The sequence below is a fragment of the Talpa occidentalis genome, unplaced genomic scaffold (assembly GCF_014898055.3).
Source record: "Talpa occidentalis isolate TD23 unplaced genomic scaffold, MPIMG_talOcc4v2.1 talOcc4.12, whole genome shotgun sequence".
Classification (NCBI taxonomy): Eukaryota; Metazoa; Chordata; class Mammalia; order Eulipotyphla; family Talpidae; genus Talpa; species Talpa occidentalis.
Genome location: NW_023601212.1, coordinates 39,571,644 through 39,584,081, shown reverse-complemented (window position 1 = coordinate 39,584,081; position 12,438 = coordinate 39,571,644). Strand labels below are relative to the sequence as shown.

The 12,438-nt window shown below is 49.9% G+C and overlaps 1 protein-coding gene across 4 annotated transcripts in view; it reads left to right on the top strand.

The window, feature by feature from the left end:
* Nucleotides 1–11,678: 11,678 nt before the first annotated feature.
* The window catches only part of DOCK6 (dedicator of cytokinesis 6), a 40,548-nt gene continuing 39,788 nt past the window's right edge, over nucleotides 11,679–12,438 (top strand). For all 4 annotated transcript variants that reach the window (XM_037505839.1, XM_037505842.1, XM_054693285.1 and 1 more), the window contains exon 1: nucleotides 11,679–11,747. In XM_037505839.1, coding sequence (XP_037361736.1) covers nucleotides 11,704–11,747 — 44 coding nt within the window. In that variant the 5' untranslated portion in view covers nucleotides 11,679–11,703. The remainder of the gene's footprint in view (nucleotides 11,748–12,438) is intronic.

Sequence of the window (12,438 nt, the reverse complement as noted above, 5' to 3'; positions counted from 1 at the left end):
TCCCTGAAAACTTGTATTATTATGGAGATAAAGTCTCAGGAGATTGCATCGCATCTTGACAACAGGTATTTTAATAAGAGAATCACTACTAACCTAAGTTGGAAAATATAGCCTGCTTCCTTCTAATTTGCCATGAACTAGTTGAATCTATCACAGATGTTTTAAGTCATCTACTTATAATATGATTGTTCCATTTTCTAGGGCATCTTTCTGATTCTGCAGGTGGCATCAGTTCTTTGGAGTAAGCTCCACACTGGCCAGTTTCAAAGGGCAATGCTTTTTGAATGAATTTTCTAGAGCATAATCAATAAGTGATCCAAGAGAGACATGAACAATCGTTAATTGCTGAGTCTTCCAGTGTGTAGATGCTTCCTCCATTCTGCCCTTCTCTCTCCAAACCCTAGATTGTGCATAAAACTCCCAGCTTGTGCATGCAAAACCCTGCTGACCCAGGCTGCCCATTCAGGTTTCATTTGGCAGACACTAAGAACAGATGACACAGAGCCTGTGGCTTGCAAACACCCAAGGCTTATCCTCCAGCTGTCCCTAGACACCTGGGCACAGGTACCCTTGTACCTGGTCCAGGGACAGAGCAGTCACTGTTCAGGGCAACTGTGTAGTGTTTCGGGGAAGAATCTGGATGTAGGCCAGAGGCCTGGGTGAAAGAATTCACCAGGCACAGAGAACAGAAAAGGGGAACTTACTGAAATAACCTGCAAGGGAGCAGAAGGCAAGGCAGGAGAGTTCTGCACGGAGAGAGAGGGTCCAAGGAGCTGTTTATACTCCAGGTGTCAATAACTGGTTAGAGTGTCTAGTCTTGGGTGTGTCCTGACTCAAGATCCCGATCATCAGCTTAACAGCCCCAGTTCCCATGGCAGAACTATCCACTCCCTTTATCCATTCAAGTCTCTCAAACTTGCCTGCTGGGCAAGTTTTTAAGTTTAGTAATAACATCACAACATGTGGGGCCTATGCAGGAGGTCTCAAACGCATGCTGAATCTGGCAGGTAGCCAGGTTTTGTTGATTGATATCCTTCCTTTTTCTTTTCTTTTTTTTTTTAATTTGTAGTCAAATACACTTAACATAAAGTGTATCTTTTGACCATTTTAAGTGTCCAATTTAGTGGCATTAAGTATATGTCAGGGTATCATTTAATAGGGTATCTGCACTTTGCTCAGCTGAACAATACTGCGAGGCACAAAACATAAGAAAAGCGAAACCAATAGCGTTGCGGTGGGAACCTGGCCATGGGTCTGCATGACCAATAGCCGGCTATCGAGAGTTCCAGGAAATGCTGAAAACAGGGCATACAGAACCAGGCAGGACACCTCCTGTGCAGAAGGCCCACCAAAACCTGATGTCCCAGCAGACAGCAACCAGCAGTGACTGACTCCCCCACTGTGAAAAAGCCCGCGAAAACCAGTTATTAAAGGGACATCCCAAGTATTTCCCACGCAGACATCGTCTACCTAGCCTGCTGCTTCCTTGAAGGGTATTTGAATAAATCCACATTTTTGTTTTCCACTGCCTCTGGTAAATCCTTGCAGCCCCACACCTCCATCCTCACCCTGATTCTACACTGCCACAGTATGTTCACTACACTGTGTAAACATCACCACTATTTCAGGTAGCCATGTTTTTTACAAAGTTTGAAAGTGATGCCTTTGCTGGAACCCCCACTCTCTTACCCCCAACATCATCATATCATTATCGCCTGTCTGGTCCCTGAGGTCCTTTAAGCTTGCAACATTTGATATAGTGTTCTTACTCTGTTTTCCTGGAGGTCCCTATATCCAGTCAGGTACCTCGGACCTGGGTTGTATTTCCCAAATTCAAGGTAGGGAGAATGGGAACTCACAGTGGAAAACCCTAAGGCTGAACCAAGAGCTTTTTCTCCACTTCTGAACTTGGCATCAGGGAGATGTGACCAAAACAGGAAAAGGAAATAACATCAGCAAATGGGAGCAGTGACTATGGGATGCCTGTCCCCATGCCCAGTAAGCACCTGACACACAGTAGGTGCTCAGGCGTGCTTTGCTAACTGCCTGGCTGCAGGACCATCATTTGCTGTCACCTTTAGCTCTAAACGTTGCTCTTTAAGACACCATGCTCAGCTCAGGATTAAAGAGCTGGAATAGGAAAGGCCTGGGTCCTCATCCTGGCTTGGCCGCGTGCTAGACATGCAATAGAGGGCAATGACCTCCCCTGCTTGTGCCCTGATTTTCCTTTCTGCAGCACTGGATCACAATAGAACCTTCCTTACAGGCTTGGCATGAGGTCCTCTGGCAGTAAAGAGTGTGGTACTGTCACCATGCCTTTCACCAGCTTCATTGTCCAACTCCCTGACCCCCAGCCATGCCCACAATAACTCTCTCTCCAATTCTGGTGCCCAGGACAGCTCCTGGGACTCCTCTGTCCCTTTTGCCTTAAGCTCTGCCCTCTACCTTAAACTCTGCCCCTTCGAAATGCCATGCTAGCTGTCAAAACCCTCACCCAAGCCAAGTCCAAACACCTGATGCCAGTACCACCTGCTTCCAGGCCAGTAACCTTCCAGGTACTTGTTCTCACCACCTTGTGTTGGGGACAGACTTGAGTGTCAACCAGATCCAGGTCTTCTGTGTGACCTCCAGTAGATCTTACAACCTCTCTGGGTCCCAAGTTCCTCTACAAAATGAGAGTAACGGGCCTCCCTGGTGTCTTAGGGGTTAAGTTTCAGTGCTATCACCACAACTGCCTGAATTTGATCCCCGAACAGAGAGCTAACCCACATACAGCACAGGAGACCTTGCCTATCTCCCCCACTGCTCCCTTCAGCAGTGTATTTCAGTAAATCCTCTTGCTCTGCTCCCCACTCTGTCTCTGGTGGATCCTGCTACCACCACCACCATCACCCCCTGCATCTCTGGCTTACACCTCAGCTCTTCTATGCAAAAATAAATAAAATATTTTTAAAAATTTTAAAAATGAGAATAATAAGGGCAATAGCAGCAGAAGTCAGGGTAAATACCAGCACCATTACTATCTCTTTTTTTAAATTGGAACATTTTAATATAGTTAACACAGTTGGGATTTCCCCAAATTCTTTTTTGCCCTAGCTTTGTCCCATGTTTAAGCTCCAGAAGTCACATTGTCAAAAAAGGGACATCTAATGGGACCATTTGCCCTAATTCCAGGAGTATCTAATAGAACAGGGAAAATGTGGTTAAAGTCAATTTTATTAAGGCAGATAAATTACTTGACTGTTAACTGGCTGTTGGCAAAGGGAAGAATCACATGAGAAGTCAGTTATTGTCCCTGGCAGGAGAGCGCACCAACGGCTCTGACCAACAAGTGCCAGGCTTTCCGCACTTCTCCATGGCTTGACTGCTGCTAGGTCACTCCATTCAAAGGACTCAGGAGGCCAGATGAGGAGATGGGATTCTTTCAGCTATCCTGGCATCTCGTGGCAATACAATTCACTCTTCAGATTCCCCTGGAGGGTGACAGTCTCTTTTGCATCACAGTTCCACACCCCTGCTCTCGGTCTGCTTTCCAGAAACTCTCTCTCCAAGCATTTCCTCCTCTCCCAGTCAAGATCATTGCAATGGCCAAAACATTTCAGAATGCAGTCACTGTCGGCATTCCTTAAGCACGTTAATCAAGACATACTCTTCAGCGAGCAAGTGTGGAGATAAACCAGCATGCACCTTGAGAAGCACAGCAGAGGGAGGGTGGAAGGGCTCTTCACCCATGAAGACTCTCCACCCCAGCCCTCAACCTGGGCACCTGAGCTGAGTCAGTTCTGAGAGACGAAGTTTGGGTGCCCTCCACAGCAGACCCCACCAGGCCACCCCCATCACACCGTGATTATTGTTAGTCCCAGGAGCCTTTTGCCTCGGAGGTACCCCTGAAGAGATGCTCATGGATGAAAGGGTCTCCTCTGAGCAGGCAGTGGAGAGAAGGCCATTCTCTCAGGCCCGAGAAATACAGGGTGTTCCATGGACAGTTCTGTGACTATGACTAGAGGTGTGAAACCAGCCCACAATCAGGACACAGAACTGTTCCATCACCCTCAAACTCCCTGGTGCCACCCCTTTGTAGTCAGCCCCTCCCCCCACCCCAGGAGGGCATTCATCTGTGCTCCCACACAATAGTTCTGTCTTTCTGAGAATGTTACATAAATGGAATCACAACGATATGTAGCCTTTTCAGCCTGACCCCTTTCACTGCAGCATAAAGCATCTGAGCATAAAGCTTTACTGCCTGTATCAATACTTTGTTCCTTCTTGTTGCTGAAGAATATTCCATTGTATGGAAGGACTTGAGTTTGTTGTACACTCATCCATTGAAGGATGATTGGATTGTTTCCAGCCATTGGTGATTATGAGTTAAGCTGTTATAAACATTCACGTACAGGCTTCTATGTGAGCATTTTCACTTCTATATACCCATCAGCGGGATTGCTGGGGTGAATGGTATTTGCAAGTTTAGTGTTTCAGGAACCACCAAACTGTTTTCCACAGCTGCTGCACCATTTTACTTTCCCAACACCGGTGTCAGAGAGGTCCATTTTTTTCCACATCCTCACCAGCACCTCCTATTGTTGGAAATTTTAGGTCAGCTTCTAGTAGGGATGAAACAAAATCTTAGGAGGCTGGCGTCTGGAGCAGCAGAGGTTCAAGATTCAAAGCCAGCATCTGATCATCTGACCACTGCTTGGTGCTACCTCCTTTTCTGGGTAGGACTGATTTCTAAAAATAAAGGAAGAGGACAGGCTGTGAAAACTTGGTCCATCTAGAAGCTGGAGCTTTGTCCAAGTCATTGTATAAAGGGAGAAATGCCATAGGTGGGAGGGCAGGGCTTTCATACAAAAGGTGGGCTCTGACTTCAAAACCAAACTCTACCACTTGTCAGCTGCGTTTCTCAAGTCTTGCAGCAGCTGTTGTTTCATTTGCTGAATTGCAAACCTCAGAAGCCCCATCTCAGAAGCAAGGTGTCCTCTGGCAGCCTGGCCAGTAGATGGGAAAGTTTCCATAGTGGAAGAGGTGCATGGGTAACTCAGGCAGAGAGTCATTGCAGAGGCCACTTGCGGGGAGCTAGCCAAGCTGAGGGCTCTCAATACTTGGCCCAGCTTGCTTGGCCTCAATTTCCCCAACCACCAAAAAAATCAAGAAAATGAGCCCAGATGGCTGCTAGAGTGATGAATGACATGATGCAAAAGTGGCCCTCCTTGGATTATTATTTAGCAAGAAAAAGAAATGAGTTCTCAAGCCATGAAAAGACATGGAAGAAACTTTAATACACAATGTATGTGAAAGATGCCACTGGATGAATCCGACCATGTGACATCCTGGATAAGGTAAACCTATGTGTCAGTGGTTACCAGGGCTAGAAGGGAGGAAGAGATGAATAGCAGGGGCACAAGGGATTTTTTTTTTTTAAGATTTATTTATTTATTTATTTATTTATTTATTTATTTATTTATTTATTTATTTATACAAGCACTGGGTACAGTCAGAAGTGTGGGAGGGTGAGAGAATTCACCAGAGCCAGAGCAGGGAACAGAGCAGGCAGACTGACAGAGTACACTGCTGAGGGGAGCAGCCGGGCAGGAGAGGTCTGCCGCGTCACGTGGGACTCTCACCCAGCGGCAGGGGATCAAACCGGCGCTGCAGAGGCTGTGGGCACCTTCGCAACCCAGCACTCAACCGCTGTGCCACAGGGGAGGCCCTGAGCACAAGGGATTTTTAAGGCAGAGAAACTATTCTGTATGATGCTCTAGTGATGGCTATGTGTTATTATACATCTGTCTAAACCCATAATTCCACCTGGGACATTCAGTCCTCTGGCCATTGAACCTTGTACCAGTCTGCCTCATTTATTCCCTTCTGTAAAAACAGAATAAATCTTAATGTGAACTACAGACTTTAGTTAATAATAATGTATCAATAATGGTTCCTCAGTTGTAACAAATGTATCTCTCTAAAGCAAAATGTTAATAAAGGGGGAAAACTATTGGCTAGAATGAGAGAATATATGAGAACTATTTGTACTATCTGCTTAGTTTTCTGTAAACTGAAAATGTTCTAAAAAAATAAAGTCTATTTATTAAAAGAGAAAATGTTTCTCCTCTCCATACCCCCAACTCCACCAGTTTCTGGAATTTATTGCAGAGAATAGCTCAAAAATCAATATGGGTATATACATTTTCCCCTAATATTTTACACAAAAGATGTTGGTCCCATTGTTTCTTTTGTTGAAATATAATTCTCCCTCTTTTCATAGTTGCGTAATATTCCACTGTGCAGAGAGCTTGTTGCCTCTTCTGTATAGAGAGTCATTTCCTATTTGGCTGTGTAGGCAACACTACCATGATGATCCCTATCATTTCTTACATGACTTGATTTCTTGATGTGGACATTCTGAGTCAAGGGCTCATGTATTTGCAATTTTGAAACATCTAGACAATTTGTCCTCCATTTGATGTTTACCTCAGGACACTCCTGACAGCTGATCTTGAAACAAATCAGAGGGTGTTCCTAGCCTGCTTTGTGGCCCTCATGTGGCTCCCTATCGCCCACAGGGCTATGCCCCGGGTCTCTGCTACCAGGTCTTACAAACCTGGTTCCACAAACCAACCACCTGAAGTCTCACCTTCTCCTTCTGCCCTCCTCCACCTCATGATCTTCTCCTTGTCAGTCCTTTGCCTAGAACTCCCTTCCACCCTGACAGAGCCTGGCTGACATGCACATAACTTTAGCTCTCAGTATTAACATTACCTGTGCTTCACCTACTGTAAATGGATGTTCAATAAATGCTGGTGGAATTGATGAATGAATGAGATAGGAAAGGGGGGAGAACAAGAGTTGAGGGGTCTCTCATGGGAGGGACAATGCTCCCTCCTGGAGCAAAGGGGAGCCACTGCAGGCTTTCAGATGGGGAAGGACACGGGGGAAAGTTCCTTTTATTTCAGAGGTAACTTTTGGTGCCATGAGCCCTTACCAGTGGAATTTTGTAAAGTGCCTAAAATAAAACACCTCAGATGGTAAAGGAAGCCTATCACAAACTCATCACATTGGCATATAAAATCAAAATATTTTTTGTTGTAATTCATACATCTTTTTTAAACTATTAAATAGCAAGGCCTAGTGGCAGGTCTAATGATTACTATTGTGAGAAGCAGGGGAAAGGGTGCAAGTCTTTTCCCTCCAAGTTCAGGGACCTCCTTGAATACTATTTGCAGATCTCTTGGGTGCCTGGGGAATCCCAGTGAAAACACCCCAGCTACTGGGATATGGTGAGAGCACCTAGAAAATGAACAAATTCAACAAAGGTATCACAGAGGAATAAGGAGTGACTTCCAGGGACAAAAGACAAACATCCAGACAGACAAGTGCCCAGTGGCTGGGCCATCTGTTCAAAGAAAAACAGGAAGCCTGTGACCTGCTCCTCCGGCCTCTCTGTGCCCAGCCTTTGTCTTTGTGACTTAAACTTCCAAAGGCCAGTCTGGACACCATGAATGGGCTTCCCCTTTCTTTCCTGGTTCCAAAAATAGACAAAACAATCAGACAAGGCAGCCTCCCAGAGCTCTGGCCCTCCAGATAATGCCTCTCAGGCCCCCATTATGATGCCACAGGATTATCATTGCGGGGTCCATCCCACTTCACACATGAGGAAACTAAGTCTCAGAGAGGCCTCCAGTTATGCCAAATAGGATTGGACTCCAAGCCCTGCCAGTTACTACTCTGCGGTAACCACCAATTAAGGACACCCATTCATTTGTTCGTTCATTCATTCATTCACTGATTCACCAAGTTGCCAAGACACATCTGAATAACCAAGAGAGAGGTTTCCCTGAACATAATATACCTGGGTTCGAGTTGTAGGAATTAAAAGCATGATGAGGTTGATGGTGGTGATACCACTTCCTGGGCTGGTAGGAGCTTGCGCATAGCAGGGCAGGTGCTCAGTGAGGATACAAATGTTCTTTGTGTCCTGCTCCCCCTTCTTGGCCTTACCTGCACTCTGCCCCCTCATCTCTCCTGTGAGAAGAGGCTCCTCTGGTAAGAGGATAAGAACCTTCCCTACCAGTAAGCAAGGCAAATGTCCTGAGCTGATGGGTCCAGCCATTCCCACTTTGGACACCAGGGGGCAGTGGGCATCCACATTCAGCCTCCCCACCTTTGTTCCCTAGGACTCTCAGTACAGGAAGTGACGGGTTGATCTTCCTGCTTTTGGACTGGTTTCTCCCATCACACTGAAGTAGGAAAGGTAGGCACCAGGGGGTAGGCAAGCACCAGGGTCCTCTGGCCATTGAACCTTGTACCAGTCTGCCTCATTTATTCCCTTATTGAGTACCTACTGTTTGCATAGCCCTGAGCCTGGGCACAGGAGACATGCAGAGCCTAAGGCAGAGAAAAATCTTGCCCTCATGGAGCTGACATTCAAGTGGAGGAGACAGGTTCCCAGAACCAGGCAGTTACAATTGAAAGAAATCAGAGGAGGGAAGCCCAGGGACACCCCTGACACAGTTTGGGCAGGGGAGAGGGGTGGTCAAGGAAGTTTCCAAGAGGTGTGACACCTCAAATGAACAGAAGTTTGTTGGGGAAAAGAATAGGGGAAACAGTGCTATAGGCAAAGGATAGTACCTGTACAAAGGTCTGAAGGCCATTATGTGTTCCCCTCCTGAAAGATAAGAAGGCACATTATAATGATTCAAATAGGGAGGCTCTGAACAATCCCTAAGCAGCAGATCAGGGAAACAGAAGAGAGAGGCCAAAAATAGATATTTATGAAGCTTCAACCAAGTACAAAGGGCGCAGGACCTCATAGAGAGGAATAACCTGGCAACAGAGACACAGCATGATTGGGGCTATAACAGGGGGTGCACGGGCAGGAGTGGGAGGCAGGGATGCCCAAACTGAAATTCAAGGGATGAAGAAGGAGACAAAGAGATAAGTAGTAGTAGAACAGCATTCCAAGTGCAGGGAACAGCACTGGACATCAGCATGGAAAGAGTCTTTAACTCCATCCCGCACACAGACCTTCAACTTGCCAGAAGTCCATCAGCACCGAACCATTTTCACCATCAGCCCACCCACCTGTCCTATCCTGCCCACTCCCAGCCTCAGTTTCCTCATCAGTTTCTGTCACATGGACCAAAGAGGTCCCTCTTCTCAGGTCTGCAGATTCCAGGTATCCTATCCCACAGTCTGTTTTCCCAGGCAACCGTAGGAGGCCAAAGTCCCCACCAAGCTTGGTCTCTTGTTTGAGCAGCTGCCGGGGTCACTCCAGCCCCGCCTGCCTGAGTCAGGCCTGGCCTTACCCTGAAAAGAAACAGTCTTGCCAATCAGGTCTGGCAGGCATGAGGCGGGTACCTGGCTCAGGAGGCTGGGCTTTTATGTGGAGGGCTCTTTGACTGAAGCAACATTTCAACCAAGGCAGGATTTGGAGTCACCCAGCTCAAAGTCCCAACCTGCTCCTTGTGGAATCAGTTTCCACAAGGCTTGGCACATGATGCTCAATGTCCCTGCCTGCTCCTGATGTCCATGCCTCTCAGAAGCCCTCAAGGCTTCTGAGAAAATGGGGAGATTTTACCTGGGTCATAGAGCCTGGCCAGAATCAGGACGCAGCTGGTATTTAGAGACAGTCACTTTAGGGTCAGTGTCTCTGGGGCACAGATCTATTCCTGATTCACTGGGTGAATGGGGCAAGTCACTCTGTCATTCTGGACCTAATCTGTCAAAAGGGGATGATGATTACACCCACATGTGGGAAAGGGAACAGCATGAGCAGAGGCCCTGAGTTGGAGCTGTGCCCTAGTGTTTAGAGGAACAGAAAGGAGGCAGCAGCTGGAGTGTAGTAAGTGAGGGAGAGAGTGGGAGGATGGAGAAAAGGGAGGTGAGATGGGCAGATGCAAGGCCTGTGGGTTGAGGTGAAGACTTTGGCTCTTACCTGAATGAGGTGGGAATCAGAGTCCTACCCAAAGGCAGACCATAGGCAGAGGAGCGGGGAGGGGGTGGAGAAATCCACCTGTCTTTCTCATCTCCATGTTTCCCACCTAGCCCAACAGCCAGAGAAGCCAGACTTACAGGACTTAAGCCCAAGAGGTGCAGGCTGGGAGAGGCAGGGAGTGATAGGCAGGGAGTGATGGGCGGGGCCACACTTGCTAGCTCCCAGGCCAAAGTGGCTGGACCACTCTGGCAGGTGTGTGGGCTACAGACACGTGCACATATCACATGCCCGGCTGCCAGCAGCCCTGCTAGCCCTGCTAGCTTGGGGCTCAGTGGCAGGGTAAGAGGGTTCCCCTATTCTAGGTCTTCCTTCTGTGGGCACCCATCTGACACTTATCTACTGGGCAACTGGGACAAGTCACTGTGCCTCTCTGGGCCTCAGTTTCCTTATCTGTGAAAGGGAGATAATGACAGCACCCAAACACAGGAAAAGCTCTTAAGTACAGTTATGCCCTAGTACTGTTCTGCCTCAAATTCCACCTGGACATTCAGGTTCAACCTGCTCACACAAGACTTGGAGGTGACCAAGGGTTTGGTTCATCCAAAGGATGAGTGAGGGGTGGAGAATTCTCTAAGATTAATGCAAGAAGTCTAAGGGAGACTATTTGGGAGAGAGTCTCCAGTGGAGATGGCTCGTTTCAGTGGATGTGGCTGGTTCAGTCCAGGCCCCAGGACTGGCGCACTGAGCTCCCACTTCTGTATCTTTCCTCCTCCAGAACCCGGCACAAGGGTATAGGATGGAGTCTTCAGGGTCCCCAGTCACTCCAGCCAAGGAAGGTCAAGAGGCTGAACACTTCTGTGCCTCAGTTTACCCATCTGTAAACTGGGGAAACAGGTCCTTCTGTTACAGGGCAGCCCCCATACAAAGTGGGTTGACTGACTGTGAGTCCTCACCCACGTGCTTAAAGGGACTTATTAATACTCTACCTCAGGCACACACAAAAGGTTAATAAAAGGTTTATTTACAAGGAAGGGCAAATGAGGAAATGTACAACTCAGGGAGAAAAGTGGGAGACAAAGTCTTCAATGCGTCCCACCCGATCTGCCGATATGGAACCCCAAATGGCACTCTGAGAGCTGGCCGCGAGCCACCAGCCGTGAAGCCACCAGGCCAGCGAGAGAGAGACCCCAAGGCCCACGTGTCTGGTTTTATACCAAACCTGGCTGCTTAACCTCACCCCAGGGCCCAGCCACCTTCCCTTTGGTGGTGACAGGATTTGTCTTTCCCAGTGTCCTGATGGCTTTGGTCTGGGGTGGGGGTGGGGTCCACAAAGCCTGCACGGGATTAGCTCAGGACATCCTTTCCCCCTCACACTTCCTCACAGGGAACTGCAGGCTGTGCTGAATGAGAGCTCCCTGTTCTGCTTATTATGGTGATTCTTGTGATGACCAGGCAGAGGGCAGAGCAAGCACCCCCAGGCGCTCGAGGCCCACTCCACAGCCTGGCCTCGGCCCGGGCGCCTCTCCCTCCCTGTCCCCTCACCGCCTCAGTTTCCACACTCCAGAGGCGCGGAGCGACGGCGCACCCCAGCCCTCCGGCCGGCCGGCAGGGGCAGCACGGAGCGTCCCGGGACACCCGGAAGGGCCCCGCCCCCGCCGGCCCCGCCTAGTCTGGGCTGCCGAGAACCGGGAGGCGGCGGCGGTGGCAGCGCGCGGGGAGGACGGTGCGCGCGGCGGAGCGCCGGGCCGCGGGGAGACGCGCTGGGCGCCATGGCGGCCGCCGAGCGCCGCGCCTTCGCACACAAGATCAACAGGTAGCGCGGTCGCCAGCCCCCTCCTCGAGCCTCCCCCACGTGTCCCGGCCCCGCCCCGGGGCGGCCCGGCCCGGCCCGGCCCTCCCCGCTGGGGCGCCCCCCGCGCTGCCCCCTTCCGCCTGGGCGGGGTCCCGCCCGCCGGCTCCTGTCCGGGTCGCGCGGTGGCGGGGGCGCGTCTGAGCTGCGGGCCGGGGGTTGCGTCTGAACTGCGAGCGCGATGGCGCCTGAAGCCCGCAGAGCGGATTGGACCCGTGGGGGCGTGTCCGGGGGCCTTCCTGGAGGAGGAGGCGCGGGAAAAGCGGGTGCGCGGCAGCTTCGCCAGGGTCCCCATCTCCCGGCCCCTCCACGGTCCCCCAGCCCAGAGGTGGAGAGTGAGGGGGCCTTTGCCTTTCATCCATGCTTGGTGTGGGCCAGAGATGCTCCAGGTGCTAGAATTTGAGATCAGAATTGTGCTACCGGTGGCCTTGGAACTCCTTCGGGAAGTTTCTCCCTGCTCGTTTCCCCGCCAGGGTCCCGTGTCCAGCTGTCGGGGGACAGGGACAGCTGTGGATGTCCTCCCACCCCCATCCCTGCCTCAGGCTCTCCCAGCACCGGCTGGTGGCTCTGGGGATGGATGGGTGATTGAATGGAGGGAGTGGGGGCTGGGGACAGAACCAGCTGGTGGGCGGACTGGGGGAGGGGACAGGCGCCA